The sequence below is a fragment of the Chamaea fasciata genome, unplaced genomic scaffold (genome assembly GCF_029207755.1).
Source record: "Chamaea fasciata isolate MVZ Bird 193981 ecotype frontalis unplaced genomic scaffold, bChaFas1.0.hap1 SCAF_3, whole genome shotgun sequence".
In the NCBI taxonomy this organism is placed as follows: Eukaryota; Metazoa; Chordata; class Aves; order Passeriformes; family Sylviidae; genus Chamaea; species Chamaea fasciata.
Window position 1 is genome coordinate 113,367,596 of NW_027094088.1, and position 16,126 is coordinate 113,383,721.

The window sequence follows — 16,126 nt, forward strand, 5'->3', positions numbered from 1 at the left end:
AGGGTTCTGTGAGGGCTCTGTGGGGCTGTGTGGGGCCATGTGGGCCGCTATGGGGCTCTGCAGGCCTCTGTGAGGGCTCTGTGGGGCAGTGTCAGGGCTCTGTGGGGCTCTGTGGGGCTGTGGAGGCTTTGTGAGGCTCTGTGGGGCAGTGTAGGGCCATGTGGGCCTCTATGGGGCTGTGGAGGCTCTGTGGGGCTCTGTGGGGCAGTGTCAGGGCTCTGTGGGGCTGTGGGGGCTCTGAGGCTCTGTAGGGCTCTATGGGGCTCTGTGGGGCCATGGGGACTCCCCAGCAGCCTGGGGGGCACACTGATGGGCTCTGTGGGGCCGTGGGGCACGCTGAGGTGCTCTGTGGGGCTCTATGGGGCTGTGTGGGGCTGTGTGGGTCTCTATGGGGCTGTGGGGCTCTATGGGGTTCTGTGGGGCTCTATGGGGCCATGGGGGGCTGTGGGTCTCCCTGGGGCTGTGTGGGGCTGTGTGGGTCTCTGTGGGGCCCTGTGGGGCTCTGTGGGGCCCTGTGGGGCTCTGTGGGGCCCTGTGGGTCTCTGTGGGGCCGTGGGGGGCCCTGTGGGGCTCTGTGGGTCTCTGTGGGGCTCTGTGGGGCCCTGTGGGGCTCTGTGGGGCCCTGTGGGGCTCTATGGGGCCGTGTGGGTCGCTGTGGGGCACGCTGACGCGCTCTGGCGCAGCGGGACGTCCCCCCTGGCCTGCCTGAACGCCATGCTGCACACCAACTCCCGCGGCGAGGAGGGAATCTTCTACAAGGTGCCGGGACGCATGGGCGTCTACACCCTGAAGGTCAGTCCGCAGAGGGGCCGCCGGCGATCCGCGGTGGGACGGAGTGATCCGGGGGATCCGCGGTGGGACGGAGTGATCCGGGGAATCCCTAATGGGGACTGAGTGATCCAGGGGGATCCCAAATGGGGACTGAACAATCCGGGGGGATCCCAAATGGGGACTAAATGATCCAGGGGGATCCCAGATGGGGACTGAATGATCCAGGGGATCCCTAATGGGGGCTGAGTGATCCAGGGGGATCTCAAATGGGGACTAAATGATCCAGGGGGATCCCAAATGGGGACTGAATGATCCAGGGGGATCCCAAACGGAGATTAAATGGTCCGGGGGGATCCCAAATGGAGATTAAACGATCCAGGGGAATCCCTAATGGGGACTGAATGATCCAGGGTAATCCCAAATGGAGATTAAACGATCCAGGGGAATCCCAAATGGGGACTAAATGATCCAGGGTAATCCCAAATGGGGACTAAACAATCCAGGGTAATCCCAAATGGAGATTAAATGATTCAGGATAATCCCAAATGGAGATTAAATGATCCAGGATAATCCCAAAAGGGGACAGTTCCTCACCTTCACATCCCGTCCCTTCCCTTCTGGGCTGCTGCTGCTCCTCTTCACCCAGGCTGCAGTTTGCTGATGGTAATTACTGTCCCAGAGTAATTAGGAGTAATTAAAATGTTGATGAGAACTCCAGCCCTGAAAGGGTGACTTCAGCGCTCTCAGCTTTGGAGACGAAAAGTCACCTTGTCCCCGAGTGTCAGCCAGAGAGGGGACGATGGGGGCTGTCTGACTGGCACCTCTAAAAAGGAGGTGGATTTTAAATACCAGAAGGAAGCTGGCTGACAGCATTCCTGATTTGGGGTGGGTTTGTCCCTGGAGCCTTCCAGTGCCACCTCCCACTGGCCCAGGTGGTTCCAGGTCCTGTCCAGCCTGGCCTTGGGCACTGCCGGGGATGCAGGGGCAGCCACAGCAAATCTGGGAATTCCACCCCCACCCTGCCCCCAAATCCCACCCAAATCCCCTTTCCCACCTCGAAGCCATCATTCCCTGTGTCCTGTCCCTTGTCCCCAGCTCCTCTCCAGGTCTCCTGGAGCCCCTTTAGTCCCCACAAGTGGCTCCAAGATCTCCCCAGAGCTCAGTTTTCCCCCTGGATGTGCATCCCACGGGATTTGTCCGCTGAGAGTCAGAACCCCAGCCCGGAGCCATCCCAGGCACCAGCACCTTGGGATCGCAGGATCCCAGAGTGGATTGGGTGGGAAGGGACCTCAAAACCCACCCAGCGTCACCCCAGCCATGGCAGGGACACCTTGGACTGTCCCAATGTCCAGCCTGGCCCCGGGCACTGCCGGGAATCCACCTGCCCGCCCTCCCAGGGGACAATTCCTGCCCCCAAATCCCACCCAAATCCCCTTTCCCACCTCGAAGCCATTCCCAGTGCCCTGTCCCTCCATCCCCTGTGTTCGGCTTGGTGCCCAGGGATGGGGGATGTGGGGAGAGGGGCAGTTGAGGAGGGAGGTGACAGTGGGGACAGTGTCACCTGCACTCAGGGCCAGCACTGAAGCGGCTCTGGGGCGTTCACCAGAATTGGTGCTCAGTGACCCAAAGCGATCCGGTTTTTTGGGGCGTTGTGCGGCTGTCCCCGGGCCGGGGTGGCCTCGCTGAGGCTGTGCGGTGTCCCCTGGCAGAAGGACATCCCCGAGGGGCTGAAGGAGCTGTCGGAGGGCTCCGAGGAGAGCAGCGATGCCCACTCGGACTCGCCCAGCTCCGAGCACAGCAGCTCCAGCAGCGACGGCTGCGCACACAAGGACGGCAGGAGGAGCAGGTGGAAGAGGAAAGGTGAGTTTGTCCTCCCTTTCGGAGGGGGTTTCATCCCTGTGGGAAGGGTTTGTGCAGCACAGCTCTGGCCTCAGGACAATCACAGGATCACCAGGTTGGAAGAGATCTCCGAGATCCTCGAGTCCAACCCAGCCCCGACACCTCAGCTAAACCCTGGCCCCGAGTGCCACATCCAGTCTGCTTTAAACACCCCCAGGGACGGTGGCTCCACCACTCCAGACCATCCCAGTGTTTAATCCTCTTTCAGTGAAAAGCTTCCTAAGATCCAACCCAAATTCCCCTTGGCGCAGCTTCAGGCTGTGTCCTCTGGTTCTGTCAGCGCTGGGCTGTTCCTGCTGCTGCAGGTGGGCAGGGAAAAGGCACAGATGTGCATGCAAACTGGCTGGGATTGGTAATTAATTAATTACCTTAGCCCAGGTAACTTCTGCAGAAACCATAACCCTCAGAGCATGGGAGGGGGGGATGTGGAATTTAGGATGTGTGAGGTTTTGATCTTCTGTCAGAGCCAGGATTAAACGCTTGAGAGACGCAGTTTGTGTGTTCAGATTCAGATATGTATTAATTGTTATCTGTGTTACAGTCTCACAAGCTGTGAGTTCTGGCTAACGAGGTGTAAAGTGGCTCTGTCTCTCTCTCTCTACAAGGACAAACTGTCCAATTACGAAATGACACCTGAATTGTTTTTATTTTTCACCCAATAACCAGCCACCCATGGCCCACAACGTGGATTTTTCTGTCCAAACACAAAATCCCCCCCAGACCCATGGAGAAGGAGGTGAAAAAGAAGGACTCGGCCTCTGCCCTAAATCCTCCCTCCTGCTTTATCTCTATTCCTGTATTCCAAACCCTTAAAGTCGGAGTTTTGCTCCCTGTGACATCGCACACTTCTATCCAAACCCCACAATCCCAGCGCTGTCACTCCGTTTTGGGAGCCTTTCAGTGCCTGTTAGAACAGGAAGTCTGAGATTCGCGGTGCCCGGGGCTCCAGCAGGGATGCTGGGGGCATCCTTCCAAAACTGGTCCTGGCTCTGGTTCTGGGGCTCTGTTGGTTCGAGAGCTGAGATGGATGAAGTCATGTCCCTGTTCCCTCTTTGGGATTGAACCCCTGCGCCCAGAAAACCCTATAGCCTGTATTATATATAACCTTATAGATTATAATAATTGTATATTATAGATATATTATATAAGGTTATAATAATAGCCTACATTGTAACCTTATATATTATAATAAATATTCTATTCTTCTATTCTATTATTTCATAGTATTTCATATAATATTATTTCATATCATATTATTTCATATTATAATTTTAAATATTATATAAAATATCTCTACTATATTATATATTTATATATTATATAGAATTATTATTTATACTATATAGAATAACTACATAAATGAAATATTTTTATATAAATCTATAAAAATAGATAAGTATATATTTATATATTTATAATATATTTCCATATATTATATTATATTATATTATATTATATTATATTATATTATATTATATTATATTATATTATAGTATAGTATAGTATAGTATAGTATAGTATAGTATATTATATTATATTATATTATAGTATTTCATAGTATTTCATAGTATTTCATATATTATTTAATATTATAATTTTATATATTATATGAAATATCGCTACTATATTGTATATTTTATATATTATATAAAGTTATTATTTATAAAATTTATATAGAATAATTACATAAATAAAATATTTTTATATAAATATATAAAATATATAAATATATTTTTGTATATTTATGTATTTATAATATATATTTCCCATATATATATATGTATTTTATATATCATAACCTTATATAATATCTTATATCCTATGTTATAACCTCATATCTTATAACCTTATGTCTTACATTATAACCTCATATATTACAACGTTATATCATATCTTATAACCTTATATCTTATATTATAACCTTATATATTATCACCTTGTATCTTATTTAGCTTTTAGTATTAAGTTAACCACGCCTCTGGGTGTTTGGGTGCTGCCCCTCAGACCACGAGGTCCCTGGGTTTGTTATTTCACCCCCCTTAAAGCTCCATTTTGGGGCTCTCCATTATGCCAGAGCCAGAATCACCACTGTGACAGAGCTGGGACAGGTGTGTTTGTACCTGGTGTGAAAAACGAGGTTCATTTTCTTGGTAAACTTAAGAAAAAATAGTTTAATAAAGAAAATAAGACAGTTAGGAAACAGAAATAAAGCAAAGGTGACTTAGCATTCGGCCAAGAGCAAACCCTAACTCAGAAAACATTTTTTAAATGCCCCACTTTGTCACCGGGGCATTATCCAGACATTCCTCGGAGTTTGGAAATTCTCTGGGTTTAACCCCCCCAGCCTGCCCCCACCTCACCAACGGGACATTTTATTCCTCCTGGTAGATAAATCCCTCGGTGGTCTCGTGTCCCGTTCTCTGATAACAGAGGATCAATGAATTCCACCTCTGGAGCTTTGGGGTCTGTCCCCACATTATCTTCATCCAGATAATCCAAGAATGTGGGGAATTCCCTGATGATCTTTCCTGTTCTTCTGACTTAGCTACAAAAAGCATCTTACATTACATAGTTTCTATTTTAATGTTGTGCTATAACCTAAATATTTATATATCTATATATTCATCACACCGTTTCACTCAATCACAGAATCCCTTGCCTGTGGGGAGCTGTAAGCATGGAAAGCACCAGGAAAGTGCAAAATGGTAAAAAAAACCCCCTCAGAAATTAAACTTGACTGCCAATCCATCCCTTGACAGGAGACCTGCAGGCAGTCTGGCTGAAACCTTTTCGTTTCTAACAAATCCTTCCCAATTATTTGGTCAAGAAGGTTGAAATGTTTTCATTTTTTACAAATCCCCTCGAAACGTTTGATCAACGAGGGGGATTCTGGCCACTTCCCCCACATTTCCAGTGTTACAATATTAGGGTAAAGCCTGGGAGGGAATTCAAGTGTATGCTGGAGAGATTTTTTTTTTTTTTGTGGAAATTCATGCAGAGATTTGAAATCAAAGTTTTATTTATCACATTACCAAAGGAAGGAGGAACTCAGGTGAGAAGGAATGAAAATCTTAACCCAGAAACAGCTGCCAGAAGTACCCAGAACAAGACAACGTGAAAGTATAAATACAAAAAAAAAGGATTCTGGTTACTTTTCCTGTATTTCCAGTGTCCCAGTGTTAGATAAAAGCCTGTGAGGGAACTTGTCTGTAATACTCTAGAGAGATCTTTGTGTAGAAATACATGTAAAGATTTGGGATAAAGGTTTTATTTATCACATTAGCAAAGGGCTGCAAAGGAAGGAGAAAATCTTCCCCTGAAAGAGCTGCCAGAAGTACCCAGAACAAGACAATGTGGAAGTCTAAATACAGAAAAGGGGGGTTACTCCTCTCGGAGCTCTGGCATTCCTGGTTTTTCCTGGAACAGCATTTCGCCTTTTCCCATAAATCCTATTTTTTGGGGGGTGTCAATGCTCTGAGGGTGGTGAGTGAATTAGAAATGATGAAATCAGCAGAGCAGCTGTGGTCAGTGAGGTTCCTGCCCGTGTCCCTGTGCCCTGTGAGGAATTCCCTGCTGCTCCTGGCTTTCCCCTCAGAATTCCACCAAGTGCGGAATGGCTGCTGTGGGCCAGGGATTTCTGGAGCTCCCCTCGGAGTTGGGCTGTGATGGCCCAGCCAGAGCCACAGGACAACATTCCATGGGGATTTATCCCAGTGAGGACTGAGAGCAGACCAGATGTTCCAACATCTGCCTGGGAATTGTCCTCAGTGTCCAGCTCTGGTCTCCTCTGCCAGGAGAGCCCTGCAGGGGCTGGAGCGTGTCCAGGGCAGGGAACGGAGCCCCAGGAGAGGCTGAGGAGCTGGGCAAGGGGCTGAGCCTGGAGAAAAGGAGGCTCAGGGGGGACCTGGTGGCTCTGCACAACTCCCGGACAGGAGGGGACAGCCAGGGGGGGTCGGGCTCTGCTCCCAGGGAACAGGGACAGGACAAGGGGAAATGGCCTCGGGCTGGGCCAGGGCAGGCTCCGGTGGGACAGCAGCAGGAATTTCCCCAGGGAAAGGCTGCTCAGGCCCTGGCAGGGCCCGGGGAGCTTTGGGCTGCCCATCCCTGGAGGTGTCCCAGGAATTCCTGAATGTGGCACCCAGTGACAAGGTGGGGATTTGGCACAGCTGGGACTGGCTGGGCTGGGAGGGCTTTTCCTTTTCCAGCCTCAGGGATCCCGGGATTTCTGGCATTTCTCCTGCAGCGGTCGCAGCCTCAGTAGCAGCAGAGTCCTGCCCTGCAGTGACGCTCCCAGCCCAGACACCTTCCCCTCTGAGGGACTGCAGTGCATAACCCAGTTTCTATTTCAGCCGCTTCCTTTGCTTCTCCTCCCAGTCTGTTTCCAGGGAATTATGTCATTCCCTGCGATTCCTGCTGCCCCGAGGAGCTGCAGTTTCCGGCTGGCCTCTCTTGGCAAGGATTTCCTTCCAGTCAGACTTGGGTTGTGTTCTCACCTCATTGTGGGAAACGAAACCTTCTGAAGGGAAGAACAGGAATTATTGCTCCTCACTGACACTCCCTGTGCCCCCTGCGTTTGTCATCTCCCAGGAGAGCAGTTCAGAGACTTATGGGATGGTTTGGGTGGGAAAGGAGCTTAAAACCCACCCAGTGCCACCCCAGCCGTGGCAGGGACACCTCCCACTGTCCCCATGTCCAGCCTGGCCTTGGGCACCGCCAGGGATCCAGGGGCAGCTCTGGGCACCTTCTCAGGACCTCCCCACCCTCCCAGAGAGGAACGAGTCAATGTCCAGTGAATTACTCAATAGCTGAGGAATTAGTTCATAGTTAAAGAGTGAGGTAATAGTTAAGGAATTGGTTAATAGTTAAAGAAGTGCCTGGAGCCCAGGCTGCCCAGAAATCTGCTCTGAGAGCACCTGAGAGCCCCTGAGAGCTTCTGAGAGCCTCTGAGAGCACCTGAGAGCGTCTGAGAGCCTCTGAGAGCCCCTGAGAGCTTCTGAGAGCTTCTGAGAGCCCCTGAGAGCTTCTGAGAGCCACTGAGAGCCCCTGAGAGCTTCTGAGAGCACCTGAGAGCTTCTGAGAGCCCCTGAGAGCTTCTGAGAGCACCTGAGAGCCTCTGAGAGCCCCTGAGAGCTTCTGAGAGCCTCTGAGAGCTTCTGAGAGCCCCTGAGAGCTTCTGAGAGCCCCTGAGAGCTTCTGAGAGCTTCTGAGAGCCTCTGAGAGCCCCTGAGAGCTTCTGAGAGCCCCTGAGAGCTTCTGAGAGCCTCTGAGAGCTTCTGAGAGCTTCTGAGAGCACCTGAGAGCTTCTGAGAGCCCCTGAGAGCCTCTGAGAGCCCCTGAGAGCACCTGAGAGCTTCTGAGAGCCCCTGAGAGCCCCTGAGAGCTTCTGAGAGCACCTGAGAGCTTCTGAGAGCCCCTGAGAGCTTCTGAGAGCTTCTGAGAGCTTCTGAGAGCCCCTGAGAGCTTCTGAGAGATTCTGAGAGCTTCTGAGAGCACCTGAGAGCTTCTGAGAGCGTCTGAGAGCCCCTGAGAGCTTCTGAGAGCCCCTGAGAGCATCTGAGAGCCCCTGAGAGCTTCTGAGAGCCTCTGAGAGCACCTGAGAGCCCCTGAGAGCTTCTGAGAGCCCCTGAGAGCTTCTGAGAGCTTCTGAGAGCCCCTGAGAGCGTCTGAGAGCACCTGAGAGCTTCTGAGAGCACCTGAGAGCCTCTGAGAGCTTCTGAGAGCTTCTGAGAGCCCCTGAGAGCTTCTGAGAGCCCCTGAGAGCTTCTGAGAGCACCTGAGAGCTTCTGAGCGCCCCTGAGAGCCCCTGAGAGCTTCTGAGAGCACCTGAGAGCTTCTGAGCGCCCCTGAGAGCTTCTGAGAGCCCCTGAGAGCTTCTGAGAGCCCCTGAGAGCTTCTGAGAGCCCCTGAGAGCTTCTGAGAGCACCTGAGAGCCCCTGAGAGCTTCTGAGCGCCCCTGAGAGCTTCTGAGAGCCCCTGAGAGCTTCTGAGAGCACCTGAGAGCCCCTGAGAGCTTCTAAGAAGACCTGAGAGCCCCTGAGAGCCTCACTCTCCTTTAAATGTCCCAGTTTGTTACATATCCAAAAAAACTTAATGCATTATTCAAACATTCCTTCGAGTTTAGAAACTCTTTCCTTGTTTTAGCCCTCCCGCCCTGCCCCTGTTTCACCAATTTCACATTTTCTTACTCCTCGTCCATGATTTTCTTGGTGGCGCCTCTTTGTTGTCTCATGTCCCATTCTCTGATAGCAGAGGCTCAGTAAACTTCTTCTTGGAGCTTTTGTTCTTTGTGGTCTTCATCTGGATAATTCAGGAATGCAGGAGGATTCTCTCCATCCTCCGGTTAAGTGTTACCAAAAATTTTTAATATTTTTATTAAAAAATAATAATTATTTTAGGTCGCAGCTAATATGTTTGTTTGGGTTTTGTACTGTAGTAATTATAATAACTGTTACACAGGTGTCTGCCAGGGAATGGAGAATGGAAACTCCCACCCTCCCTCTGAATTATTACAATTTTGAAATTAAGGGGCTCTCAGGCAAAGATTTGGGAATAGGAATAACAGTTCCTTACTGGGAATATTAAAAACACAAATGTAGTGGTTCAAAAAAAACAATCAAAAAATCCCGTAGACCCTGGCAGAGTCAGAAGAGGAGCCGAGCCCCTGTTGGTCGGGGCGTTGGTGTCAGCCCAGATAAACCCTCCTGCAGCGCCAGCTGTGGTTCTGTGGGAGCAGAGATGATCCTGGAGAAGGGCCCAGTGGTGCTGAGATGGGTCCGGGCTCCCTCGGGGAATCCAGTGCACACAGGCTGTGCTGCTGTTCTGAATGCCAGGGGTGATCCAGGTGGGAATGCTGGGCTCCTCCCCCTGGGTGGAGCCTCTCCCCGTGGGATGATGGGATTGTATCAGCCCTGCAGTGAGCCTCGGTGGCCCATGGACAGCAGATATCCCCTGGAATTCTGAGGGATGGATCATGGAAGAAGTAAAGAAAACCCCTCCCCAGCCAGTTTCAAGGGACTGGAATAGAACACACGCTTCTAATTCCATACGATCCAAGAGAGGGTGTGAGCTGGGAGTGCTGCTGGCAGCGAGTTCCCCGTGCAGACCTTGCTGCTGCTCCGAGCAACTCAGGAAGCGTTTAGTTCCGAACAGCGCCGGGAGGAAGAGCTGGAACAGCTCCGCTGGACGGGCTTCGACAGTGGCAGCTCCGAACTGGGCCCTCAGCGGCAAAGTAGAAACTGAGTTTAGACTCGGCTAATCCCTGGCAGTGCCCAAGGCCAGGTTGGACATTGGGGCTTGGAGGGACAGTCGGAGGTGTCCCTGCCATGGCAGGGGTGGCACTGGACCGGCTTTGGGGTCCCTTCCATCCCAAACCACTCCAGGATTCTGTGATAAACCAGAGACATTTCCATTCTCCTCGAAGTGTGTTTCAGTGACTTCCCTCCAGGTTTTTCACGTCACACATCTGGATCCCATTAGCTGTTTAAAATGAGAGTATTTTAAGCTCACGACTGCACAGTTGAGGGGGGATTTTATATTTTTACCTCAACTCGACTTGACTTTTGAGCCCAAATGAGTCAAGTGCAAGTTCTCCATCTGGAGCTGCAGAGGATGAACCCAAGGTCATGGACACAGCCCCTCACCCTCCACAGCCTGGGTGGAGCCTCTCCCAGTGGGATGATGGGATTGTATCAGGGAGCCTCGGTGGCCCATGAACAGCAGATATCCCCTGGAATTATGAGGTTTGGATCATGGAAGGGATAAAGAGCACTGCCCCAGCTGGTTTAACAGCTGCCCATGAACAGAAGATCCCCCTGGAGTAATGAGGAATGGGTTACACAAGAGATAAAGAAAACATCTCCCCAACCAGTTTCAACAGATGGGAAAATAGAATAAACATTTTTTTTTTGGTTACATAACCCAAGACATCCGAGAAGAAGGAGGAAGAAGAACGTGTAGAAGGACTCAGGCAACGCCCAAATCCCTCCACATTTTCCTTTATATATTACTATATTCTACATCCTAAACCCCCAAACTTTCAATATTTCACCCTGTGACATCGCACACTTCTGTACAAACTCCACACACACACTCCCAGTGCTGGCACTCAGCTTTGGAAGCCGTTCAGGTCAAAGGCAGTGCCCTCCTGCCCTTTCAGAGCAGAAAATCTGATATTTTCACCATCCAGGCTTCCACCAAGGCCCGAGGCATCCCTGGATCCCTCCTGGGTTTGCAGTTTGCAGCAGTTCCCTGCAGTTTTCCCCTCAAAGAATCAACCTCTCATCCTCTCCAGTGAATTCCTGTCAAATCCACGTTGCTGCTTCCCCTCCTGCCCAGATCCTTCATCTCTTGATAGGATCTGGTGTGGATAAAGAATCTGATTGTTCATCCCTTGATGGGATCTGGTGTGGATAAAGAATCTGATTGTTCATCTCTTGATGGGATCTGGTGTGGATAAAGAATCTGATTGTTCATCTCTTGATGGGATCTGGTGTGGATAAAGAATCTGATTGTTCATCTCTTGATGGGATCTGGTGTGGATAAAGAATCTGATTGTTCATCCCTTGATGGGATCTGGTGTGGATAAAGAATCTGATTGTTCATCCCTTGATAGGATCTGGTGTGGATAAAGAATCTGATTGTTCATCTCTTGATGGGATCTGGTGTGGATAAAGAATCTGATTCTTTATCTCTTGATGGGATCTTGATAGGATGCGTTGAAGAGAATGTCTGACCGGTGGGTTTGGGTTGCACATCAGTCCTGGAGGTCTCTGCTCTGTGCCAGCATCACTTCTGCCCAATTCTTTGTTTTTAAACAATTAATTAATTACACTTCTTTGTTTTTAAACAATTACAATTCTTTGTTTTTAAACAATTAATTGCAATTCTTTGTTTTTAAACATGATCCAAGCCGTTTTTAGAAGGCTTTGGTTGAAATTCTCAGGAACGTTGAGGGAAACTCTTCTAGCAGCAGATTTTTCTTTGCTTCCCGTTCTCTTTTATTCCGTGTTCAGAGACTCCTAGGGAGGTTGGGACCTGCCTTGGGATCTCCAGGTGCTGCTCAGACTCTGAATTTTCCCAGCACTTCCACCCAGAGCAGGAGTTAGTTGTTATAAATAACGATGCAGTTGTTGGCTCTTGCTATTATAAATTAGTTTTTGTAAATTATTTCGATACAGCAGAGTTTGTAATCACCTTTGAAGTGCTTTTGATACAGTAAAATTTGTCAGCCTTTTATGGTTCACACCCTAATCCCTGTGCAGATTGTATGTTTTAGTGTGATTAATAGATATTACATATCTATTTATTATATTAATAATAATATATATTTATCAACATTACTGTATTAATGTATTAATTTATTAACATATTAACATATCTATTATATATTGTGCATTAGAATTATATTAATACATTATATATATTACCAATAATATATATTAATATATAGTGTTAACATTAATATGTAACTATATATTGATTATAATTAATATATATTAATATATAACTAATACATAGCTATATATTATAAATAACTATATAACACAGTTATAAATGTAATTAAACTATAAAATACATAGTTATAACTGTAATTATATATATTATAACTAGATAATAGATTAATACAACTATATATTGTAGTCTAGGCTTTCACAAAATATTAAAATAGAGGCTATGTGCTCTATTTTTTTCAGAATTAATTATTGTAAAAATTTTAATAATTATTAACTTTTGCGGAAGCAATTGTAGTGGTGAAATAGTAACTGATGCCTTTTTTTCTGTAACTGACAATAGTGAAATAGCAAATGTTGATTGAAAGTGCTGGTAAAAATGGCTAGAACGTCTCTACGATAAGATAACATTAAAAAAACCCCGGCAAATAACACCAAAAGAACAAAGGAGAATCTCCGCCAACCCTTCAGCTGTCAGCAACTGTCAAACCACAGACCAGAGCGGCCGTTTAAAAAAAAATAAAACACAGAACTGTCAAAGTCACACCTGCGCTGTGGCAGGTACTCTAAAAAAATGAAGTCGAGAGCTCCAGAATTCCCAGAACTTATAAACTCAAAAAAATGCTTGAATATATAATATATAAAATATATAATATTACTGAATATATAATACATGATCTTCACAAATCTGCATTGGACCAATGCAATAAAAAAGTATATTAAGAGTTCTTCTAGTTCACTGTGTAACAAAAATTCCCGCTCTGCACCCGATGCTGTTAGTTTTGCTTTATCCCCTTATTAAGCATTTAAATTTTAATAATTAAACATTAATTTTATTTAATTATTAATTATTAAATATAATTACGTTGATTTATTGGTTTCATTAATTTAATTCATAAATAGAATCAGATTGAAATAATAAATAAGAAATGTTTGGTTTATAAATTTTATTAATTTAGTAACTATTACTGTAATAACTATCAGTATCATTTAAAACTTTTCTAAATGTCAGAGAGTGAGCCTCGTTTCTCCCATCACTGATTCCGTGTGTTCCAACGGAATGCTGCCTGGTGGTGGTTTATTATTCTGGGGAGTTCCCGCTCTCCATGGAGGCTGAGCAGGATCCTGCTGGCTGCACTTAATGAAGAGTTAATGAAGGCTGCACTTAATGAAGAGTTAATGAAGGCTGCAGTTAATGAAGAGCTGCTTCGTTACCTCTCAGCTCCTTTCCTGCCTTACCCTGCTATGCTGGGAGCTGATTGCTCAGGAAGCGTTCATTAACTACGGTTGTTATTAATTCATTATCCTGGTTATTATTAATGGTTATTGTGGTTTTTATTAATTATTAACTGACCCTCACGTATGACTCCTGATCATCCCCCGTGGCAGGGCCGCCCCACCACCAAACCCTGTTTGGTTGCCCACATCCCACGGGGGTTTTGTCAGCCCCAGTTCACGGCGCGAGACGTTCAGGAATTCCCTGGCTCCGTGGTTTTTCTTTTCGGGTGGGATGGACCTTGGAGCACCTGGGACAGCGGGAGGGGTCCCCAATCCTGGGATTTGGGGTGTCCTGTCCCAAGCAGGTTCACTCCGGCCACTGGAGCTGCTGCTGCTTAATCCCCATCCCCAGTGGATGGTTTGTGACGAGGTTTGGTGGAGCCGAAATCACCTGGAACTGGAGGCGTCCCTCCGGGGAGGCTTGGGCTGCGCTTCCTGCCTTGTCTCACCCCCTGGGAATATCCCCAGACTTCCTTTTGAACAGGCAGCTGTTTGCAGGCGTCATCATCACTAAGAACTAAGAACTAATAAACAAATAAAATATTAATAATAACTATTTATTGATTAATAAGCCAGGGTTAATAAATTCACATGAATAAGCCCTGATGGCAGGGTTAATAATAAATAATAACTGATAAATGAATTATAAATTTAAAAATTAGTAAATCATTCTTTGTTAATAACCCAGGTGTTTACAGGGTTAATGAGTAATAATACATAAATAAATAAAATTCTTTGTTAATAACCCGGCTGTTTGCAAGGTTAATGATAAATAATAAATAAGTCATAAATAAATAAAATTCTTTGTTAATAACCCAGCTGTTTGCACGGTTAATGATAAATAACAAATAAATTATAAATAATTAAATAAAATTCTTTGTTAATAACCCGGCTGTTTGCAGGGTTAATAATAAATAATAAATAAATTATAAATAATTTTTAAAAAGAAATAATTCTTTGTTAATAATCCGGCAGTTTGTAGGGTTAATGATAAATAATAAATAGTAAATAAATGATAAATAAATAAATAAAGTTCTTTGTTAATGACCCAGCTGTCTGCAGGGTTAATAATAAATAATAAATTAGTTATAAATATTTTTTAAAATAAATAATAATTTTAATATCCCGGCTGTTTACAGGGTTAACAATACATAATTCTTTGTTAATAACGCAGCTGTTTGCAAGGTTAATGATAAACAATAAATTAATTATAAATAATAACAATAATAATAGTAAAATTCTTTGTTAATAATCCGACTGTTTGCAGGGTTAATGATAAATAACAAATAAATTATTAATTTAAAATATTAAATAATTATTTGTTAATAACCCGTCTGTTTACAGGGTTAACAAAAAATCATTATTTGTTAATAACCCAGCTGTTTGCAGGTTTAATAATAAATAATAAATAAAAAATAAATTATAAAATTTAAAACTAATAACAAATAAATATTTGTTAATAACCCAGCTGTTTCCAGGGTTAACCATAATTATTTTTTGTTAATAACACAGCTGTCTGCAGGGTTAATGAGAAATAATTCTTTATTTATAACCCAGCTGTTTGCAAAGTTAATAATAAATAATTTTTTGTTAATAACCGAGCTGTTTGCAAGGTTAATGATAAATAATAAATAATCAATAATAAATAATAAACGATAAATAATAAATAATGAATGTATATTTATTTATAGGTATAGTTATATTTAGATTTATATCTATATTTAGATATATTTATATTTAGTTATAGTTATACTTTACCTGTAGTTTTTATATATTCATATTTATATTCATATCTAGATTTATATGTGTATTGATATTAATATTGATATTTATAGGTATACTATAGTTATACTTATTTGGATGCATATTTACATGTATATATATTTATATGAGTATATTGATATTGATGTTGATAGAGATATTTAAATGTACACTTCACCTATGCTTCTTAATATTTTAAAATTTATATTTATTTATAAATTATGTTTATAGTTATAGTTAGTTACATGTATGTGTGTACTTATATTTGTATCTCTGTATTTCCACTTACGTTTATATGTGTATTTCTACTGATATTTATATTGAGTTATTCTTTTATATTTTGATATTTATATGTACTTAACTTATTTATATTTATCATTATAATGATATAGTTTTAGTTATAGTTATTATATGTGTTCTTATATTTATATGTATGTGTATTATTTCCAGTTATGTTTATATGTGTATTTATATTGATATTTATATTGAGTTATTCTTTTATATTTTGGTACTTATATGTACTTAACTTATTTATATTTATATATATATTTATATTTATAGTTATAGTTAAAGTTATAGTTAGATTTATAGTTATAGTTATATTTATAATTATAGTTAGTTATGCTTATGGGTATATTTATTTGTATTTGTATAGTTATTTATATTTGTATGGTTAGTTTATTTGTATATGTATCTGTATATTTCCATTTGCGTATATTTCTATTTATATATATTTATATTGAAATTTATTTGAAATGATAGTTATAGTTACACTTAAACTTATTTATATGTATATGTATAGTTAAATATATGTATATTTATATCTATACTTATATAGATATAGATATAAATATGCACATATATTTATGTGTATATTGATATCTATATAAGAGTTTATATTTATATGTATATTTATATATATATAAAATAATTTATATTTAAATGTGTATTTAATTGTGTTTTTATTT

At 43.7% G+C, this 16,126-nt stretch overlaps 1 protein-coding gene across 1 annotated transcript in view; it reads left to right on the forward strand.

Annotated features, from left to right (window-relative positions):
• Window positions 1–616: 616 nt before the first annotated feature.
• The window catches only part of ASXL2 (ASXL transcriptional regulator 2), a 32,848-nt gene continuing 17,338 nt past the window's right edge, over window positions 617–16,126 (forward strand). The window contains exons 1-2 of the mRNA XM_066180187.1: window positions 617–792; window positions 2,481–2,631. Coding sequence (XP_066036284.1) covers window positions 715–792; window positions 2,481–2,631 — 229 coding nt within the window. The 5' untranslated portion in view covers window positions 617–714. The remainder of the gene's footprint in view (window positions 793–2,480; window positions 2,632–16,126) is intronic.